This window comes from Poecile atricapillus, chromosome 4 (assembly GCF_030490865.1).
Source record: "Poecile atricapillus isolate bPoeAtr1 chromosome 4, bPoeAtr1.hap1, whole genome shotgun sequence".
Classification (NCBI taxonomy): Eukaryota; Metazoa; Chordata; class Aves; order Passeriformes; family Paridae; genus Poecile; species Poecile atricapillus.
Window position 1 is genome coordinate 24,853,723 of NC_081252.1, and position 23,225 is coordinate 24,876,947.

The 23,225-nt window shown below is 41.8% G+C and overlaps 1 protein-coding gene across 2 annotated transcripts in view; it reads left to right on the plus strand.

Moving 5' to 3' along the window:
• GRID2 (glutamate ionotropic receptor delta type subunit 2) overlaps positions 1-15,263 on the plus strand; it is a 669,865-nt gene extending 654,602 nt beyond the window's left edge. For both annotated transcript variants that reach the window (XM_058838035.1, XM_058838036.1), the window contains 2 exons: positions 10,449-10,689; positions 14,774-15,263. In XM_058838035.1, coding sequence (XP_058694018.1) covers positions 10,449-10,689; positions 14,774-15,196 — 664 coding nt within the window. In that variant the 3' untranslated portion in view covers positions 15,197-15,263. The remainder of the gene's footprint in view (positions 1-10,448; positions 10,690-14,773) is intronic.
• Positions 15,264-23,225: the final 7,962 nt, after the last annotated feature.

Consider the following 23,225-nt stretch of genomic DNA (forward strand, 5'->3'; position numbering starts at 1 on the left):
TGCAGCTGTGAATTTGCACCACGGCGACAGGGACATTCAGTGGAATCCTGATTTTCAGTCTGACACAGAGGTAGAGAAAGGTGAACTGGCTGGGAAAAAAATGAAAACCCATTAGTATCCTCCTTTGCCCTCCCACAAATAAGCTTTTACTTTCTGGAATTTGGGAAATAAGGTTTGAAAATACCCTGGCATTCATGGTTCTATCTCTTCTGCCAGACAACTTTTTCAAGAGAAGTCAGGATAGTCTTGATTCTTCTTATACAGTTGGGTGACCTTTTTTTTGTATAGGTCCCCCTCTTTTGCCTCTCCACCAACGCTGCATCTGGCTGCATGTACTCTACATCTGGCTCCCTTTACTGGGGAGACTGATGAATTTGTCACCAAACTTGCCCTGTGCTCTGAGCTGCACAACATGCAGGGTGGCAGCAAAAGGAGCCCTCACCCAGGAGCTCTCAGGTCTGCCTCTGCCTGCAGAAAGGAGATCACTTCTCCATGCTACCAAAACAAGCTGTAGAATTTTACTTCATGCCCTTGATCTTGAAAAAAGATGCACAGATCAACTGAGCAGGCTCATGGGCTTATCCAAATTGAATCTCAGCACCAAGTCTCTTGCTTTTGACCTATGCTATAAAAGTGTTAAATTTCCTACAAAGCCATTTGCATTCTGCACAGGGAAAATGATATAATAACACCTGGGAATGCCTTGAATTTCATTTCTGGGGTTATTTCTTTCAACCACAGTTTATCTGGCACAATGCACAGGAAAATGATGGGATGTGTTTTGTAGCATTACACAGGAAATCCTGGCATTGCCTCCTCTCAGTAGCAGTGAACCATGCCAGTCAGCTGTGGCATGGTGTCACGGGACAATGAGCAAGCCCAGCTTAGTGGCCCCTGTGGGAAGCTGCAAGGGAGACTGCTTCATGAGCTGTGTCTGCTGGAGAGGGAGTAAAGGGAGAAGGAGGGAAAGGTTCATTTATTTGCTCCTGAGATTTCTCCTCTGAGGTTCACGTGGTAGAAATTGCAAAACTGCAAGTGGGATTAATAATTCTGTACAAGACATGACTGTAGATACAATAATGGAGGGCAAGTGAGCCCATTATTTGGTCTGGCTGACTATGAAAGATTTTTGCTCCAAGGCATCTGCTGTAATTGAAGAATTGGTTGGTCAAGCTGTAGAATACTTTTAGGATACAAGTGATGTGTGCTGTCATTGCTATGCAAGCTTATGTTTCCTTTCTCCTATTCTCCTGAGCTGAATACCATATAACCTTTAGGTCAGTAATCAATGTGTGAATAATATGGACCTGCATTTCAGGGGAAAAAAGGTGTGAGGTGAAATGCAAAACTTCAGATCTTCCTGCTAGTTCCTTTCTGCTCTGCTTCCTCCAGCAACAAAAGTAATGGTAGGTCTTGATTGTTCCAAAGCTCTAAAATCCAGAAGCAAAAAAAAAATAAAAATAAACATTACACACATGAACAGGTACAGCCCTTGCTTATTGAAATGCAAAGGGGACCAGGGGACCTGATTAGGCAAATTTTGTGGGACGAGAATACAGCCAAGCTCCTGAAGAACTGCACCATTACCAAGGAGATGCCTTTATTAACACTCAGTCCTTCTGCAGATTTTTACCCAGATTGAATGGCACTTGGCTCTTATCAAGACACTTCTTCATTTTTCATCTGAGAAAGTCTCTAAAGAAGGGATGTATTTCAGGGTATCTCTAGAAATGGATCCTCTATGAAATGCCTTTGCTTGGGAGAACAAATCAAAGTAATGAATTAAATTTTGGAGTAATAATATATCCTATACAGTAATCTTAAACATTTTTACATTCATTGTCCAAAGAACTGTCTGGAGAGGGCTCTCCTCAGTATATGTCCAAATGTATAAGGTTGGTTATTGCAGTGTTCATGTGCAGAAGTAGTGGTTTCAAACCTCAGTGTGTTTAAAACCCTGCATGGGAATGAACCTGGGAAGCTTTCACTGCTGCAACCAAGTACCAAGAAGATAAAAGCATCTGAGGTATTTTTAAATGTCAGATTTCAGACACAAAGCGTATTACTGTGATTTGATCTTCAGACTCTGTATTTATCTGTCTAGCCTCTCCTATTCTACCAACAACTTCGTTCACCTTGGAGATAGTGGTAAGCTATTGATTCGGGGTCTCTGAAGTCCAAATTCTGATACTTAACTCAAAATATGTAAATCTATAATTTAAACACTATCAAAAAGGAAATTTTGAAGATTTTGTTTTTAATTTTTAAGGGCTTAAAAAAAGCAGCATTGTACAACCAGTGTACAAGCAGTAAAACATGATAGAATCATCAGGCAAATATTTTTGTCATATTTGCTTAGGTAAATAGCAGATAAATGTCAAATATGCAAGGGCCACCTAGATCTCTTAGTCTTAAAAAGAGCTTTTCTAGACTGTCATTTGAAGGGACTTAGTGTAGCTGATGTATCTTCTGTTTCTCAAAATATAGATTCAGGTAGTTTGGATAAGAATGAGGCTTTGCACTGCCTGAAGCGTGACTCCAAGGAAGCATGATCATTTCCAGGTTCTTACACTGAAATGAAAGATCTTTTCCTGCACCCAATAACCCAAATATCACAGCATGCTTAAGGATGCTGCTGACATTTTCAAAGACCACCCAAGGTGTTGCCTTTCTGACTGCAGATATGCTCTGGGTCTCTGTGGGACTCCCTGTCTTTTTCTTTCCAGCTCTCTTGCGTCCCTTCCACTTGCTTTCATTCTGCCTCTCGTCGAGTCATTGGAGTCCAGTTTTGATATTAGCAAATACCATATTGTCATAGCTGGAATAAGTGCTTGACTTTTAAAGGTAACCTAAATGTATACAATATATAAAAATTGAAGTTCACTAGTGACCAAAACCCTTAAAATCTGAAGATGTTAATAATTTGATTTTTAATGTAATTGCCTCTTAGTTGAAGACAAGGTCTGTGTGTTCATCCAGTGCTAGGTCCAGTGAGCTAGTTTATTTATCCTTCTCACAGCACATCAGCAGAGGGCCTAAACAGATTAGTTAAAGCTATTCCTTATTAATCTAATTTAAAAAATAATTCCTTAAAAGAAAAATATTTCAGTATTTCATTTTGATGTTTTCTTAATGGAAACTTTTGGTGTTTGGCATATTGCTTTGTGTCCAAAAAGTCTGAGAATGCACTCTGAAATAGTAATTGAGCCTAATAACTGTTTGCATCTCAGTCTTGGAATAAAAACAATAACAAAGTCAAACTAAGGTGTTTGTTTCAAATGTTTTCTTTCTCCTGCTAAGCAGGTGAACAGTTATTTACATGGCTTGTTAACCACGGGGCTTCTCAGTCATGGGTCAGCTGACAAGAGACACTGGAGGAAATGTTCAGTGAGGTGAGAGTTGAGGGGGAAACATCTAAGAAGCATGCAGTGGCTGAAAGGGCATGTTCTGAGCTTTCCATTCTTGGTTAATCGAGGTATCCTGTACTGATTCAGAAAAATGCCACATTTGTCACAGCCTGTCACACCCCAGAGGGGTTGGGGCTCCCAGGTGTGCTCCGTGCTGGGCCCTGCTGTATGAAAGCTACTGATGAAACTCCTGCTGACCTCAGACATTGGGGTTTCCAGATTTGGTGTGAAATTATTGGTTAATTTCAGATAAGAGAGGAAGGAGCTCCTGGCTTACTTACATATTGCTTGGGACCTGCAACTCAAGTCCTCGAGTGGCATGCTTGTAATCATAAATTCTGCCCATAACGCCTCAATATCACTTCTGAGTGCCTCCAGTGTTGTAGGGAAAGAAAGTGTAAATTTAGAAAGGAGTACTGTCTCTCTGTCCTGTGGCAGTCCCGTGCATCACAGCTGATCTGTGGATCTTGGAGGCAACTTTGGAAGCATGAGCAGTTAGAAGGACACAGTTCCCTGGGCAAACCAAGGATGGGGAGTGCAGAGCTGTCCCAGTGGAGGGGAACACATCAAAGCCTGCTCAGTTCTTCTGCAGACTCCAAAAGCTGCCCCTGCTCTTGCTTTTGACTTATGGTAATGAAGGCAAGAGGAAAATTAAGTCCAGGGTGTTCATGTGGCCATGAAATACTGAATTTTTTATATAGCTTAGTAACTGTCATTTTTCAAGTAATTTTCTAAAAGAGGGCTGGAATGTGGGTAGTGCACAGGAACCAATGTACCTTGAAAGTACATTTCTTTGTTTTAATAAGGCTTGCGGTGTACCATGACTCACCATAATGAATTAATTTGGTGTTTACCATAACAGCACTGAGCTTAATGAACTCATCATATTTATGCAACTGTCTGTAGATGTCTGTAGAATCTGGAATTTATAAATAGGTACTAATACTTTTATCGCTGCTTTCTTCTGAGCAGGAAAGTTCTTCACAGTGGAAGGCCATTAAAGCTCACTTCTATTTTTCTGTATAAAAACTAAGCAGAAGATCTCTAATAACTTGATTTTTATCTTTGTGTACGTTTCTGAATTGTTAGTATGTACTCAACAAAGCTGTTCAGCTTGAGCAAAACTATTGTAGAGCCTTCCTTATCAAATTCCACCAGTCATATAATAAATAGACTTAATATCTCATTTTACTGCAGATGCGATTTCATTTAAGGTTAGCCTTCTGCATTTGAAGGAAAGTATCCATGTAAATTCAACAGATTTAAGTAAAAAGAAGTTCTCTAAGTGGAACAAAGTGGTACTAATTTATGGGCTCCAAGTGATGAGTGCTACGTCTTTAGAAGGTAATGGTTTGTTGCTGAACAAAACAGAAGGTCAGCTGCTTTCTCTCTTTTAATATCGTTTGATATGCAAATCCTTAATGCTGAGCAGCAGCTCTGCTTCTTCTGTCATCTCTAGAAGGCGAGGTGCTTATCCTTGCTTCTGTGCACTGCCTTCCTACTGACAGCAGTGTGGTGCCGAGCGCTGCTGAAGGGCACATCAGAAGGCGGCCACCTGCCTGCCCTTGTGGGCCTCCAGTTAGCTGGGTCTAAATCTGCTTGGAGTCCCTGCCATAAAACAAGCTTTGCAGCTGGACCCACAGGCACTCTTTTGCTGGGTTAAGTGGTGGGAATGGGTGCAAAGGGAGCACTGCTTCGTCTAATCTGGCAGCATTTGGCTGGCACACAAAATATACTCTCATGGAGCCCATGATTGGCAGCTCATTAAAAAGCTAGCTTAAAAAGATATCCGCATAATAAAACAGAAAACACTGTCTTCAGAACCAAAAATTCTTACAGATATCAAGATCTGTAGTTGAAGGAAGGGCTGGTATATCTATATAGATATATATATATAGATACAATGATCTCTGCTTCCAGGTGCTTTGCTCATTTTGCAATCTCTCCCAGCATCACTTCATCCACTCAGAAGCAGGCACTGGCAGTGCTCCCCCCTTTCTTTCACCTCAGGACAATGACTTCTGCCCTACACCTTCCCACATGTCCATTTTATCACTGAAATATGATGCTATAAATCTTACAAATATGATTTATGGCATCAAAGTCAAGGCTTTGAGCATCAATGTTTTTCTCTTGCCAGGCCTCAAGGATAAGGGCAAAATATGAAAACTCACCAGGTCTCAGTCAGACAGTGAGGAGATGCAAAGGACTCCAAGAGTCTCCTACTTGCCTCTCTCCATTCTTATTTCCTGCTTCCTTCCTCATGAGGAAGCAAGCCAGGCTAGGCAGCAGCCATTCCTCTCTGGCACCACAGCACCGAGCCAGCCTTCCAGGTGGCACCAGTGAAAGCTGCTCTGCGGCCAAGAGAGGAGCCTGCTTTGCCAAAACCTAAAGCTTGATCAGGGAGATGCAACAGGACCTGGCATCGTTTCAGTTTTTGCAGTGAAGAGGAAAGATTCAGGCAGTTGCTTCACTGAAATAAAAAACCCACAAATGCTCCTTGTGGGTCCCTACCTGTCTACTTTGATAATTGAAGGATGTTTGCAAATCAGCTTAGTTTTATGTCTTGCTTGAAGAGGAGAACCAAATTCTGCAGACTTTGTACCAGATTTTTGATAGAAAAGCTCCAGTGAGAAGGTTTTGCCTGAGGAATGATTTTTGGCTAGCCACTGCAGAAGTTACCAGAGGTTTTGTCACTGTCTGATCCCATCTGCAAGCACCAAGTGCTCCCAAGGGCAACCTATGTGATTCCCCTAGGAGCCAGCACAAGGGCTGGGACCTTGGCTCAGGCTCCCAAGGCAGAGCCCACCAAGATACACAACTATAGCATTTTTACTGTTTACATTTTTCCCCCCTTCAACAGTAAACATTCATTACATTGGCTCTGTAAATCTGCTCTCTGCAGCATTCTGATCTGCTGACTAGAGCCAAGCACCTCATCACATCCTCTTCCTTATCAGAAGTTATCCCTCTGGACAGCACGTTCCTGGTGCAGGGAGCTGATATTCAGTCACCTTTGACATCCCAGAACATGCATTGGCATTTCCAATATCATTCTAAATGTCTTCTTGTATCATGTGCTCACCACTGATAGCTGAGAATGAAATTAGATCAAAAGAGGTGTTGCCACAGAGGCCTCAGTTTTGGAGCATTTGTGACACCTTGGTGTCATGTTATGTTGGGGGTTTTTATCTGTGGGTATTTTGGAGGAGTAATTCCATTTCACTGCCAGCAGCAAAGTATGTAGTTACTAAGTGGAATCCAACCCTATTCCCATTGATTCATTAGGATTTGTTCACATCCTTGTTAGATTTGGAAACCACAGGCAGCTTAGTTTTCTGTGTTTATATCCATGAGACATCACTTGGCACTGTGAATTCAGAGCCAAATCAGTTAAAGTGCACAGAAATTTTCTTTTGTGCAGCTCAATAAATTTACGTCATCGCCTTGAAAAATGTAACTATAACACTTTGCTTGCTAAAGAAAATATATTTAAGACCTGCACTCTATCCATAAGCAAATTTTAAAGGTCATGGATTTTTTGATAAATCAGATTATTTTAATATATAGGCTTCTTTTGTAATCTTTTTGAGACTTTGGTATTTCAAAACATCAGAAACTCATGCACCCTGCTTATTAATTTCCACTGGCTTATGTCTCGCAGTACTACTCTGTACTAATAAGCAGGTTCCAAAGTGCCAGTGCCATTGAGGAAAAAGTTCAGTCGTAAAAATCCGGGACTAGGAAGGAGAGGCACTTGCTGGAATTAGAACATCATTATCATTCAGAGCACTTAGTTAATGCGTTATTACTTTAGTCATTTATTAAATTTGAAAATCAAATAACAAACTGATTGTAGTGTCTGCCACCCAACAGGTACATCTGATTAGCGTATCGCGGAACCCGCCAGCAGCTGCGGCAAATCCACATATTTTTATGGAAAGAGTGCCATCGTGTGGGAGCCTCCTTGCAGCACGCAGGGAGAGCAGTGTCCGTGTGCCTGCTTGCAAGGAGCCTGCCTCCCTTTTTCTTTTGCTTTTCCTGGAATTTCCATCAAAGCGCAATTTTCATTTCTGGAAATGAGCTATAAAATAGGAACTTCCATAACTAGGAACTGGTTAGAAGTGTTAAATCTTCTTAATGCGTTAACCATTATTTTGATTCCACAAACAGGTGAATTCTGGAACAAAGTGTTTCTGAAGCCTAGCAGAAGCAAGATCTCCCTCTTTCTCTGCATGCCATTAATATAGTTAGATATTAGTGCTCTTATCATTTCTCTCGATATATATTTTACCCCTCAACATCTGTTTGCAGCTGCTGTTTTACAAGGCTTCATTATAAGCTTTCCACTTCCTGAGGTTTCCCATGTAATGATACCATTACCATCCCAAATTTCTACTTCAATTTTTAATGTTTTCCTTTAAAGATTTGAACTTACATCCATAAAGAAAATTGCCAATAATTACCAGGGGTACAATTAGGAATAAATCTCCGTTAAGGAACAAGTCAAAGCTCAATGTCTTTATGCAAATGCCTTTTGTTAAAAAGATGTCTTGTGTAATCAGGAATTATACTGACAAGTGAAGAATCATTTAATTAATGAGAATAGAGCAATCATTTGGATGGTTCATTCTATTCCTGACTGAATAAAAGAGAGAAAATAGTCCTGTTCAGGGATTAGAGCTGCTGCTGGAAGAAATAAACCCCATTAATGTTGTTCTGTTACTGCCTTGGGTAGATAGTACAGTAATTCCTAAATATAAAAACACGTATGTTTGGATTAGGCATTGAAAAGTAATTGACTATTACTTCACAAGAACTTATACAAAGGGGTTCTGTTTATGCTGGCTGTCTGCTCCTGCTAACCTTTCAGAATGGAATATTTGGACCAAAATACTCGGCTAAACCCTAGTATGAGATTCCAGGGCAGTGAAAACCAGAATGATGGTGAATTTTTTCCTTAAGGACTGTATGCCATGATTGAGGGTAGTGTACAGACCTTGTTTGCAGTTGCAGAGGAGCAATCTGGTCTCCAGTTCAGCCCTTTGTTTAGAGCAGGTCAATTTGCTCTGGGTCTTTCCCACTGGGTCTTTGAATTTCACCAGGGGTGGTGAGGCCATAAATTCTCTGTTCCATTGTTTGACCTCTCCAGTTCTCCTCTTATCTGGTTGGAATTTCTTATCTTCCAGTTTATCCCAGTTGCATCTCCTCCTGTCACTGGGTCTAACACAAGTTTCTCTACACACTCCCAACAGGCAGCAGTGGCAGCAGTCCTGCCCATCGTGCCATCCCTCTAAAGCTCGTCTGAACGTGGGCAGTTCATAACAGCTATTCAGTCTCTTGCAACTAAACAGAGAATCCTCCCATCCTTGAGATATCCCTGCTCCATCAGAAAGCTTCAGGATGAGGCTTCCCTAAGCTCTCTCTAGGTTTGGGAGAAGTCAAAATGTAGTCCAGGCAACTCTGACTTTGAATACTGTTCTCCAGGGTGGTACCTTGAGCAGTGTACTGTCAGCAGGCACTGCTCAGAATTTGTCCCACTTCTTACAAACTCAAAGCTACATGAACAAGGTGGTTCTGGCATCTCTAAGGACACGTACATCAGCTGTGATCTGTTCCTTTAGGGCATGGTTCCCTCTGGGACAGCACGGGGTGAAGAAGCTGCTCCCCTCTGAACAGGTCATGATCCCAGCCACCAGACATACTGCTAGGTGGGAAGTGGGAGCTCCCTCCAGACCTGTGCTGGGATTCCAGCCACTGGTGGCTGTGTCAAGCCTTCCATTCCTGGCAAGACCACAGTGCAAATACATGGTCATGTGGATGTGCCACAGAAAATTAAGTGGCTTCGTGGACACAACTACCTGCTGAAGCAACATCAGAGACTGAGTCACCTCTGTGCAGAGCAGCTGCCCTGTGGTCCCCAGGTGCATTCAAGCTCCCCTTTGAGGCTGATGCAGACCACTGCACTGAGCTGTTGTGGTAGCCTTGAGACAGTGGGACAGCTTTCCTTCTTCCTGCAGTGCACTACAGTCTCTCTGTAGCAACATCCTCAGCTGGTTTGTGTGCACTTGGACTTTCTTGCATGCTGTGTCAAATGATTGCAGTAGTAATTGTTTGCCTTCCAACACTGAAATGAAAAATAAATTTATTACATGAAGGAAAACCTTTCTGTTGTTTTATTGGTTTTAGGTGTAATCACTGAATTTTTTATCTTGGATAACCAGAGGCACCCAACAGTGACTCTAGTCATTCCTCTAAAAAAAAATACAAAGCACTCTCCTCAGATATAAATGGAGTAAATATGAAAATATTCTTCCAAACAAAACTCTCTTTCTCAAACATTTAATCCCACAGGAAGTCTAGTTAAATATATTGTCCTTGCAGGCTGCCCAGTAAATATTTGGCGGCGGGCTGGGTATGTAGGTCCAAGGACAAGTGAATCCCACAGCAAAGAACCTTCCTGTGGAATCACTTATCAGCAAGTTGCATTCTGACATTAAGCAAGACTAGTTTAGGTCATCACTGGCTACAAGAGGATGGTTTTGCTCTCTCTCCAAAGCAGCAAATGTAGATAATCCACTAAAGATCAGTTTACAACAAGGTCATGTGTAAGGTGGTAAATCTGAAATGTATATTCCTTCTGATTTTTTTAATTGAAATGTCTCTTCTCCAATGATTAGAATGCAAAATATTGTCAGATATCTAATGGACTATGAAAGTCAGCTGACCTAGACTAGTAAAAGCTGATTGAGAAAACATAGTATATGAAGTAAAGCATTTTCATTGAGGTTGTTAAAAAGAAGGAAAGAGATTTGTTGTGCTTTGCTGTATCTGTAGTGGAACATAGATATCCATGTGCTCAGGCTAACAGGCAAGCCCATACCCAAGCTTTCTTTTCTGGCTAAATCAGTCTGTGCAGGTTCATCTGCTGCTTGGTTTTCCAAGCCACGTGGGAAGGTTGCAGGCGGTCAGATTTACACCTTCAGGCTCTCAGGTGCCGCTGCCCCACTGTAACTCCTGACTCTGTGCTTTCTCCCCAAGGATTTTGGAGCTGCAGCAGAATGGTGATATGGACGTGCTGAAGCATAAGTGGTGGCCGAAGAACGGTCAGTGTGATCTTTACTCATCCGTGGATACCAAACAGAAAGGAGGTGCCCTGGACATAAAAAGTTTTGCAGGTGTTTTCTGCATCCTCGCTGCAGGGATTGTCCTATCCTGTTTCATTGCAATGTTGGAAACGTGGTGGAATAAAAGGAAAGGCTCCCGGGTTCCATCAAAAGAGGTATTAGACCCTCCATTTCTCCTGGGGAATTTTCATGCACCCTAAAGATTGCTGCCTTGATTTTATAGCACTAGAGAGGGTGGGAAATCAAATTCAGAGATACTTCATTAGCTTCCTGATTTTTTAAGGTAAATGATGTTACTCAAAATCTTTTTAGCTATTCTTTCTAGAAAAGCTTGAATAAAAATAAATGTATATTGATGATGTATAAATATGCAACTATTCTGAGTAAAACACAATTGTTACTTGTAGAATAGTACATTATTAATACATCAATATTTAGTTCATTGTTCCCATTGGTAACAGCTCATTCTCACTAGGTGTCTTGGCTTCTTCTTGAAAAATACATCCCCTGAGCTCAGTGGCTGACTCATTTAAAATACATTTGCAAAATGTACCCCTTTAATCAGCTGATAGCTTCTTGAATGAGCTTGTCCCCGTTTTCAGGAACATTAAGCTCTTGAGACTTCCATGAACTTCAGTTCTTGTTATTTCATCTGAAGTCCAGGGAAGCAAGACTACATTAGATTTTTCAGGTTCAGGCCAGACTTATTTCTGAAACCTGCTACAGGCTTGTTTCAGAAAATCTTGTACAGATGCCACAGAGGAATATTCTATTTTACACTTGAGATGAGTTTGCTTCTACACCTGCATGTGTAATGCTTTTCTTCCTGTCGTAATCTACCTGTCCCTCTACCAGCCATCTGAGCCTTGTGCAACTTTGCACCAAGTTTCTTATATTCATAATTAAGTTTTTACCTCTACAAAATGATAAAAAGAAATTAGGAACAAAATGATTCATTAAAATATCCTTGGAAGCAACACCCAAAGCTGAAACTAAATGTGAGCTTTAATGTAGCACTATCAAATACAGCTCTTCTGCCTGTGTAGCTTAGGCACATCTGTGTAGCTTGTGGGGTATTGCTGTTAATTTGTGTGCAGTGGTCTTGCCTTCTCTGCAGTTTCTCCATTGTGTTTATTCCTGCTAATCTAATGCTGTCTAATCAGGCAGGATTAATTACACCACCTAATTAGACAACATTGGCACTGATGTTAAAATACATTTAATCTTTTCTTGCCTGTTTTAATTCCCAAGCTTTTTTTTTTTTCTTTTCTTTTTTTTTCTTTTTTGTTCAAGATCTGGACCGGACCATTATTAAAAGGAAAAAAAAAAAGGAATCTCTAGTCTTTAAATTGGGTTTCTCAGGAATGGAAACCATGTAGTTTCACCTGGTAAATTATTTTAAAACCCTAAAATTGACTTGATCGTTGTTTACCCAAAGTTTCAGAACTTCATACTTTATATTTATCTGGTGCAAAACATGCAAATCAATAACAAAGGAAAAGGAAAAAACACCAACACAGATATTTTACACAAGTATAAAATTTTCTATTTCAATTTTCAAATGCTGAGAAGTCAAAGTGTGTACTTTCCACAAATGGTATAATTTGGCCTCCTTGATCTTTGTTATATGGTCATTATCTTAGCATTTAAACGCTCATCTCAACGTTAAATTGAAAAGCTTGGCTCAAAACTGAGTTTAACGTGGACGTATGTGCTGAATGTCCCCATTTATCCTGGATGTGGGGTCATTCAGCAAAGAAATACATCTTAACTAACTTTCTTAAAATTCATTTTAGCTTCCATGAAATCCATTGGCTCTTCCAGGCCACTAGTCCAGAATCGGGGGTCAGATTGGGCCAGTTTGTGGTCAGCAAGCCAACCCTTTTTCCTGGTGGCTGCCATCTTGTGCTCCAGAATGCAAGCATTTATACTGAAAAAAATTGTCTAATGGTTGCGAAGATAACATTTCGGTCGCGTGCCAGAAGTAACCCATTCACTGATGTCTGCCTGAGTCTGCAGACAGCCTTAAACAGTAGCTCTGAGAGAAGTATGAACCGCCCCAGTAATCTCAATGGGATGTTGACTCTGAAGCCTGATGATAATTTAAATGTGAAAACTGCTGAATATTTCACTACTGATCACACAAGAGAGAAGAGGAAAGATCATATTATGGAGATATGCACAATCTTACTGTGAGTGGGTCTCATTTTGGTGTATCAGTTGGGTGGAGATTGGGTTGTGGGCTAAGCATGGGAGATTATCACCGCTTATATATTTGCACTGGTCTGACCCTAGCCCCAAATGCATCTCTGTAAAAGAAAGAGGACTATTTCGAGTTATTCTTAGAGGCTCAGAAACTATGAAATTCCAATCTTTTCCTGATTGGCATTTTAAATTACAAAGTATTTGTATGTTTGGTTTTTTTTTCAAAATTAAAAACAAACAAACAAAAACAAACCAGAAAAAAAAAAAAAAAAAAGGAAAAAATTTAGGACTGTCCCTCAGAGACATAGTCATGACTTGCACACACTAATTGAGCCTCTATATATTTCTGATGTGGCCCCAGTTCTCCTGCATCCATATGCAGCTCCAAAATTTTTTTAGGAGATAGCGTTTGGTGAATGCGTTTGGATTTGATGTCACCTGTGTGGTTGTTATGTGCATCCATGTCTATGTCCACCTGTGAATAAACGATAGACAGAAAGCTAAGTCCGAGAAATGAGCACTGCATTTTTTCCTTCCCGTGATGAGCTCAAACCAAAGCCCTTGTGGTCAGTGATCATCCAGTCCCTGGGAGATCCCTGATGCCCTGTTCCCTTCTCGTTTTTCCCTGGTTTGCCTCCCTGTCCCTGCCCTCGGAGGGTGCAGTCCTGGAGAGGGGAGCTGGCCTCTCAGTCTCCTTCCAGTCGGGCTCTGTGTTCAGCGTGGCGCCAGCGCAAATGTTCAGTGATCCGTTCTGCTAAGTAGATGAATTCCTGCAGTTTGTTCTAGGTGTGGACTTTTTCAGAGTGCTTGACTTCATTCCTAGAGAAAGGAGGGATCTCAAGCCCATTCGGTATACTAGGAGTTTTGCCATTGATTCAGGGAGCTCTGGATCAAGCCAGTCAATGAATTTCAGTAACCAAGGCTGGAAGTCATCAGTGCACATCTATCGGCTGCCTAATTATCCTCTGTGAGGTCCTAGAGTGTGAGATATTTCTAGTGGCCTGGAAGAGCCAGTAAATTTCACAGAGATTAAGGTAAATTTTAAGGTTAGTTGAAATTGATTTTTGTTCTGAATGAGCTGCACTACTTAGACTGAGGGAATATCCCTGTACGTGTGTACTTAATGCTGCTTTGAATTAAGCTTTGCAGTTCAGCAGAAATATGTATGTACAACACAGGTGATTTATTGGGTCACCTAGGGCTTTCTCCTCTTTTTTAACTTCCATGCACTTAATTTCTCAATTATAACAAACAAACCTATTTAATTGTGTTCTCTGGGAAGAGAGATTTAAGAAGGAAAGAAGCGATGATATATTATAATAAATACATCAGGCTGCCTTCTCTTCTCACCCACAAAAGCATAATTCCATCAGGATAGATGGAATTGCTTCTTTGTAGGTAAGGAGATAATTAATCCCTCTGTTGGCATTGTAATTTAAAATTGCCTGGTGTACTCCTTTCTGTGAGATGTCAATGAGTCACCAGTGCTTGGGTTTTTTTTTCTGTATGTTCAGCTTTTCTATACCACAATTTACATTATAAAGGCAAAAAGGAACCTGAGAAGTTTCTAGACCTTCCTTAAACACTGAGAGGATGACAAAGATGGCAACCTGATCCCTCAGAGCCTCCCGTGTTGACATCCAAATTTAGCTCTCATTGTGGAGTTGAAGAACTGGCATCATTCCAGGCATTTGAGATTGTGCAGTTTACTTTTATTCAGCTGTTGCTAGTGTATCCCACCTAGCTCCAAGCTTGCCTTTTCCTGAAAATCTACCGGTGGCGCTTTGAGTTTTGTTGTTTGGATCCAGGGTTTGAAGGTAGCTGTGGTGTGAGGGTCTGCCTCAGTTTGGCTTTGCCCACCTGGCTTCAGGCGGTGGGGAAGTTCGCTGGTGACATTCAGGACACCGTCAGCCAAGAGCCAGCTCTAGTTAACTGTGCCTTGTGCTCCCTGAGCAGTGCTGATCACCCTGTGAAACTTCAGCTCAGCACAGATGGCGATGGTGAGTGGTGCCTCTTGTTTTTCTCATTCCCCAGGATGACAAGGAGATCGACCTGGAGCACCTCCACAGGCGCGTGAACAGCCTCTGCACAGACGACGACAGTCCCCATAAACAGTTCTCCACCTCATCGATTGACTTGACCCCGCTGGACATTGACACTTTACCCACACGTCAGGCACTGGAGCAAATCAGTGACTTCAGGAACACTCACATCACCACAACCACCTTCATACCAGAGCAGATCCAGACTCTGAGCCGTACGCTGTCTGCTAAAGCCGCCTCGGGATTCTCCTTCGGCAGCGTGCCCGAGCACCGAACTGGCCCTTTCAGGCACAGGGCACCCAACGGGGGCTTTTTCAGAAGCCCCATCAAAACAATGTCATCTATCCCTTACCAACCAACTCCTACCCTGGGCCTGAATATCGGTAGTGACCCAGACCGAGGCACCTCCATCTGAGCATCAGAACAAGTTTCTTCACTCTTTCTAATTTAGGACTCCCTTTGCAAGGAGCAGCTGTGTAATATTGTGGGACTAACATGGATGTAACCTTTCTTCTTTTCCTTATTGCTTTGGTTTTGAGGGTTGTGGTTTGGGTTTGGGTTGTTTTTTTTTTTTTTTTTTTTTTTTAATTTGTTTGGGGGTTATTTTCTGTTCAGGGGTTGTTTTGGGGTTTTTTTTCTTTATTTTATTTAAGAATCAGAATTATTAGTAGCAACTCCTCCTCCTCTTCTCTGCTTTCTCAGTCTGGTCTCTTCTGCCTCCCCTTATTCTCTACTACTTGAATCAGTTATTCTTCAGTTTATCACCATATTAGGTTTTGGTTACTTCAGGCTTTTCATATACTTTAAATATAGGAAACAAGCAGCGATTCACGCATAGAAAAACCCTGAGGATTACTTTACAGAAGGGCATTCGCTCCTCCTCCCCCACCGCCTTTTTTTACTATAATTGCAATAACTGAAGTATTTTTCATGTACTCTGCTGCATCTAGTCAGCGCTCCACTGCTGTGTGTCCTTTTAACTGTGGACCAAAGGCAAACCCTGCAGTTTAAAAAATGGAAAATTTAAAAAAAAAAAGGCAAAAAGACAAAAAAGCAAAAAAAAAGAAGAAAGGAAAACAAATGAAGTTCAAAGATCATTCAGGCCCCATCATATAAGAATGCAATTTTGTAGGATTACAAAAAGCCATTACTATGCCAGTAAAGACTACAGTTAAATCTACTTTTGCACTGCAACAGTGCATATGACCTTTATGTGATTGTACAGTGTTAAAAGTTTTTCTTATGTACAGTAAACTGTATCATATGGCAGAAGCCTCTGTTGTGTTAAATAAATTAGTATCTCATACATATATATATATACACATATGTACACACAGGTATGTGTATATATATATACATGTATATATAGCTATAAAATGGCAGCCGTTGCTATTGCAATTCATTTAATAAAGCTTTAGTAAAAATGTGTTGTATACAGGAGAGATGTACAGTGCAGGGTGTCTTTTCATTTAGAAAAGACAGGTTGCTTTAACGTTATTCTGACTTGCATCATTTGCCAACAGAGCATATTTTATACTTTTCTATTAGAGCATCCAGGACAATTTAACATTTGTACCTAGATGTAACTCCTTTGGTTAGATTTTGCATTGGCTTTTGAGCATTCTATAAGGCTAATCTTGGTAATTTTCCTTTTAATTAATTAAACAAATGGAACTCTCTCTTAGGTATACCATGTTCATGAACAACTGATATCGCTCTAGAGCAATTAAACATGGATCAAAGGTCAATAAATCCTTTTCCAAGTCAGAACAGTTCATCAATACAATAATGGCGTTAATTGGAGAGAAAAAAAAAAAAAAAAGCCCTCAAGAGACACAGATGTGGCCTTAATTATAATCACGTATTGTTCTAAGGGAAAAAAAATATGAACAGGCACTCAGTTTAACCCTTTCTATGTTAAGTTAGATTTAGAGGAGCTATTTATTTTTTACATTAGTGCCAACTGTATAAAGCAAGAAAAAGAACAGCAGTGAGAGCAAAACCGGTGCCCACTTTGGCACCAGCTTTTTCAAGTAACAATGTTACCTGTTAGAAACGTAGGAAGAGCTTTCAATTTGTAATCCTTAAACTAAAAATGCGGTTAAGTAGAAAGCAAGCAGTTTATCCTGTGAGTTTTTTGGTTTGGTTTTCTTTTTAATGCAACCATACACTTATTTTAATCTAACTCATTCTTTGGCTAAGATTAATAGGAATCAGCCTATGTGATTTGCTTTAGGATAAATTAAAAGGTATATTCTTCAGATCTATTCTATTTTGATGCTAATTCTGTTCTGGGGGAGCATCTTGTACTGTCACTGTTTTTTGTACTAAATCTTCAAATATTGTCTACTGTGTAAGGCAGAACAAATTCTTATCGTGCAAAAGGCCATTTTGTTTCCAGGGTAGCAAGTGTCTAAAAGCATGCACAACTTGCTTCCCCCTTGTAACATTCATGAACTCATCCACACTTCTGAGTAAAAGAAAAAAAAAAAGAAAAAAAAAAAAAGAAAAAAAGAAAAAAAAAGAAAATTTCTTTCCAACGAGCTACGTAGGGACATACCAGATGTTGCAGTGATTTTAGCTATTAAAAAACCTGTTAACCATGTATAATATTTAAAATAGGCCTATTTTGATGTGTTGCCTATTATACAGATACACAAAACACTTTTTGGAGGCCTCAGTTACAAGTGGCAGAGCTTTCTGTGTATAATTTGTCTAAATAATTTGTCTAATAAAATTGTTTTCTAAACTTGTGTTTCCTCCTGTTCAATTGCTGAGGGATTTTCAGCCTATGGCAAGGTAATGTACTCATGGATTTACTGCACTGCTACTGGAGGGTTTTAGCCCTCGGAGATGGAATGAGCTCCTCAGGCTGCTGTGAGTCAGCTCAGTGAGGAGCATCTATGGAAAACACCAAGGTGTACCATGTTTATCAATGTCAGGCTTAGATTTCAGAAAACATTTATGAACAGCACTTTTGAGAATAAGTTTGGAGTTCCTTAGCACTGACATGTATGGGACATCATTTTTAGAAATACTGCATCCCACCTTTGTAACGAAAGTTTCAGTGTGAGAGAAGGTAGCCCATATTTCATTCATTATGCCTTTCTCAATCTTTAAGTTTTATTAACATTTTAAACTAATTACCTAGTCATTAGCAAGCTGTGCTGCAGTAACATCAGCCATGACAATTTAACTTGCAGCATCCAAAGTTTGTCTCCTGGCTTTTTACAGTCAGTATATTTTATTCACTTAAATAATATTCCTGACCTGTTAGGATTTTCTATTAAGCTTAGCAGGCTTTCAGGGGATCATTCACCTAATTAGAGGCATTATGTCTCTGTCACACTCACAGACACACCTCTCTAGAGCCAGGTAGTTTTACAGATGTGCCAGATGTACTCTCTATAATGGGCTACATCATGGTGAACCCTACATCACACTTCCCTTTCTTTACAACAAATTCCAGGGAAGTAAGACTGTTGAGTGTTTCTGCTGCAGTAGCTCCACTGGAGATACAAGCCAGCTGTTTATAAAGATGTTTGCCTGGTATCTGCAGTTATAAGACCTTTCTGAGATACCAACTACAAACAAAAAGTGAGCAGTGGAAGAAAACACGTTTATCTGATTTCAAAGAATCACCTAGAAAGATGTTTCTGTTCACCAGCAGTGAATACCTGGAGATAAACAGTTCTGCTGAGTGAACCAAGTGAATGATTGCAGCCCTGAGGGACACAGCTGCAGCACGACCAGTGCCAAGTCCCCTGTGTCCCTCTTGACTTCACCAAAAAAAGTGCTGGGATTGTTTCCCTGCACAAACCAGATTTTTCAGAGTATCTTTTTCTCTCTCCTACTTATGTAGGATGCTGTGAAGAGATGAGAACATCCTTTCTGTGAACACTTGCTGGGTCATTGCAGCTTACTGGAGGTTAAAGCCCCCAAAAAGTTTAATTTCTTCGCTCTGCTCAAAGCTGATGACATGAAAAGTAAACCAGCTTCCTTTGTGCATGCTCATGGCTGTAGCTAACAAAAAAAATAGTCTCCAAAACAACAAAGGCACCACACCAACAGAGCCCTGCTGTAACCATTTTTCTCTCAGTACTAATTAATGTTTCCTCTTCACTCTGCAGAGCTGTTTTGAAATAAATGTCAAAACCAAGTCTCTCCCCCTTAATCTGAGTTACAGACAACATTTTTGATAAACACTGGGACATGAACCCATGCATCCACATGTCACATCAACAGCAGTGGGCAACTGTGAAGACATCAGCACAATCTACATCTCACCCAAGGCATCATTCATGAAGTTGGAAATAGGAGTCTCCAAAAGAAAGTCAGAGCAGGGGAAGTGATTCATAGTTTTTAAAAGTCCTAAACATAAAAATTTTACCAATGCTTCAAAATTGCAGGAACCAATAGTTTAATTTAGAAAGAAAATACTTTTCAAGAGGTGTAGTTATAAAAATAAATATACTACCTGTCAAGACTTATAAAATCTGTGCCCCCCTGTCCCATTCATCACAGTGGTGTAATACTTTGTGTGTACTACAGAATCTATTTCTGCAGCATTTGTCAAAAGAAAAAAAGTCTCAAATGGAGAACTAAACTGTCAAGTCATTAACTACTGTACTCTGGGTGATGCAGGAAATTTGGAGCAGAAAGAATTCAACATCTCAGAACCAGTTCACTGCTGTAAGGGGGAAAGCAAATCTTTCTGGGATCAATACTGGCATAGCAGTTGGAAAAGACAGCTACCTGCAGCCCAGCAAGCACAGGACACTCCTCCACCATGGCATCACAGCTCAGTGCTTCTGTAGCTGATTATTCCTACCAGCACTAGTAAGGCCAACAGTTCTTTCAGTGCATGATCATTTTTCCCCTTTCTTAAAAAAAAGTAAACACTTGTGTCCCATTCTTTGTTCTAAGGGGGTGATGCACCAACACAAGATGAGATAAGGGGGTGCTGCACTGTGCCAAAACAGAAGTTAACAACAGCTTTATTTGCAAATCCGGCTATCGTCCATTAAAAAACTGACCCTCCAAATCAAAATAAAGAGTTAAAAGGCAAGCCCATTAATTAATGAAAGGTTTTGAGGGTGCATGAGACAGTCCTCAAGCTCCTGAAGTCACCACCCATCTGCAGGTGCTTCCCTAGGTTGCTCTCCTGGCCCCTGAAGCATCTGATGTGGGAGTAAATGAGAGCTGTTTGGTGGGGTTTGTATGGCCAGATTTTGGCGGGGGGTGGGGGATGGGCTACAAGGATGGCTTCTGTGAGAAGCTGCCAAAAGCTTCCTGCATGTCTGAGAAGACTCCATGACAGCCAGCTCCACCAGGGACCTGCCGCTGCACAAGACAGCTAATGGTGTTATACCTCAGGGATGACAGAGTTAATAAGGGAGAAATGTTACTGCCCAGGAGCAATTTCCACTGGGGGAGAGGGTGAGAATGGGTGAGACAAACAGTCCTGCAGACCCCCAGCCAGGCAGAAAAAGCGGGAGGAGCTACTCCAGCCTCTGGAGCAGATTCCCCTGCAGACCATGGTGAAGCCCATGGTGAGGCAGCTGTGCCCCTGCAGCCCATGGAGGTCCGAGGTGGAGCAGAGATCCACCTGCAGCCCCTGGAGAACAGCACGGGAGAGTAGATCAATGCCCAAAGGAATGCTATGGGAAGCACATGCTGGAGCAGACTCCTGGCATGTTCTGTCAGGAGAAAGGAGCCATGGAGAGAGGAGCCCGTGCTGGAGCAGGTTTGCTGGCAGGGCTTGTGACACTGTGGGGGACCCACGCTGGAGCAGTCTGTTCCTGGGGCACTGCACACCATGGAAGGGACCCGTGCTGGAGGAGTTCATGAAGAACTGTCCCTTGTGGGAGGGAACCTACTGAAATACGAGAAGAGCTGAGGAGTCCCCCCTGAGGAGGAAGGAGCAGCAGGGATGATGTGTCAGGAACTGACCCCAGCCCCTATTCCTGGTCCCTTTGGGCTACTGAGGGGCAGGAAGGTAGAGTAAACCAGGAGTAACATTAAGCCCAGGAATAAAGGAGGGGTGGAGGGAAGATATTTTAAGACCTGGGTTTACTTCTCATAACCCTACTTTGATCTGATTAGAAATAAATTATATTTATCTTCACCCTAGTGAAGTCTGTTTTGCCAACAGTGGTAACGGGTGAATGATTATCTGTCCTTATCCCAACCCTGAAGCCTTCATTATATTTTCTCTCCCTGTCCAGCTGAGGAAGGAGAGGGATGGAGCAGCTTTGGTGGGCACCTGGCACCTAGCCAGGTACAGCCTCTGTGAGCTGTAACAGGCAGGTTTGCTTTCACAGCTCCACTAGTGCCTCATGTTACAGCCCCCCAGGTGAGCGCTCAGTGCCGGGCTCTCTTCTTCAGCTGTTTGTGTGCACCCCTCTCCACCTCCATTGGGACACCAGCACCAGAGAACAGGAGGAGAAAGGAAGCAAGGCTTTATTTCAGGGCAAAAAACTCAACACACACACACACACACACCTAATTTGAGGGTTCACACCTGTTACCCAATAGGTCAGCTGAGCTTTGCCTGACTTTTGCCTACTCATGGGGCTGCAGCAGCAACTTCAATGCACAGGGTGCAGTATCCCATTTCACTACAGTGATACTACTGTGTGATACTAATACCATACCCTCCTACATATAGGAAAATGCTCCACATTAATCTAATTTTTGTTGTCACTCAAAGAAAGATTCAGAGGTGTCACTCCCCTAGATTGCAGAGGGACCCTCTTTTCCCTCTCAGCACAGCCAGAAGATCCTGACACAAGCATTTTTACTGGGAGCGAGAAGGTGGTAAATATTATACAACTGCTAGAAATTGAAAAGCATGGCTGTGAGGAGGAAAAAAACAAAAAACAACAAAGCCCCAAAAACCACAACACTTTTTTTTTGTGGGTTGTGTGTTACATTTGTTGCACTCTGCCAGTCTCGCTCATGTCCCTGTCAAATGCCAGGGTGAAAAAAAGGAGGAGCGGGCAGCTCTGTGAGTGCATTGTAGCCCTGCCACCGCTGGTAAGCTTGCCTTTCTCCCCCACTGGCCAGGGACATGCTTCTTCACACACACAGTGGGGAGGTCTTGTTTGGTTTTGAATATTCCCTGGATATGAATATTCACTGTGGACCACAGTAAGAGTAATCACAGCTGACCCATGTTGTTACTAATTAATTCTTTGCTTACACACGGGGGAACAGCAGAAAGAAAGCAAATACTGTGAACAAAGCTAATAATGTAGTTACTTGCTACTCCTATCTGACACATTTTTAAGGAATGGTCTCTGCGGCATGACAGCAAACACAGGAAGAAATTGATGTAGTGTAGCAGGAAAGCATGTTACTTTATGAAATAGTACTCAGGCAACACTGGAATGGTTTGTCTTGCTCTGACTTTTACAGACTTTTCTGAATCATATCTGCTGTTGCTTGGATTGGTTTTATGTCTCCCCAGCTTTAGGAGAGTGCAGATGAAGTTTCCTTACCTCCTCCCTGCCAACAAAACAGAATTCCATAAACCCCTTGATATGATTCAAAAATTATCCTGTCAGCCCATCTATACAATACAGAAAGTAGAGCTGATATGGGACACAGGGAGCTTTGTTTTTCTTCCATCAAGATAAAAGATAGGTAGAAATAGAGGGGATACACCTGGAAATCTGACTTTTGAAAGACACATTTATTGTCTTCAATAAATATCACTGTGGTCTTCACTTTTTAAGACTTTCTATATCATCTGACAAAAGTGCATCTATCCATATATATTAAGTCTGCTGTGTTTTACATAAGTTGTTTGAAAAGAGAAAACATATCCATAAATATTCCTGAACATTTATTCTATAAGCATTGACACACAGAAGCAGCTTTTTTTTCCAAAACTTACAGCCAGTGAATTATTACTCATTCATACAGACAGCGGGTTTATTATCCATGGCGTACAGTAATTCGCTGGAGTGTAGAAATAGAAGTTAACCCGGAGCAGAGCCATGAATTTCTATTTCTCTGTTTCTGTTTCACGGGGTGAAGCCACAGGATGAGGAAGTGGCAGGTGTGGTGCATTTGCGCGCAGATCTCCATCCACTGCCACGCGCTTCATCGTCCTGAGTGGGCACCTGCAAAAACAAAAACAAAAACAAAACAAAATAATAAAAACGAAGACGAAAAGAGGGAAGACACGCTGTTGCCGCTGGTTGGCAGAGCAGAGGAGCGGCGCTGAAGCAGCGGCGGTGCCGGGCGGGAGGAGCGGCGGGCCCGGCCCTGCCCTGCCCGGTGCCGCCCGGGCGGTGGCGCTGCGGCACCGCCTCCGGCTCCCTCACGGCGGCGGCGGCCGGGCCGCGCTCGGTGCCGCCGGTGCCTCGACGGGACGGGCGGCTCCTGTCCCCGAAAAGTGTCCCGGGGGCGCCGGCGGTGTCCTTGCGGCTCCCCCT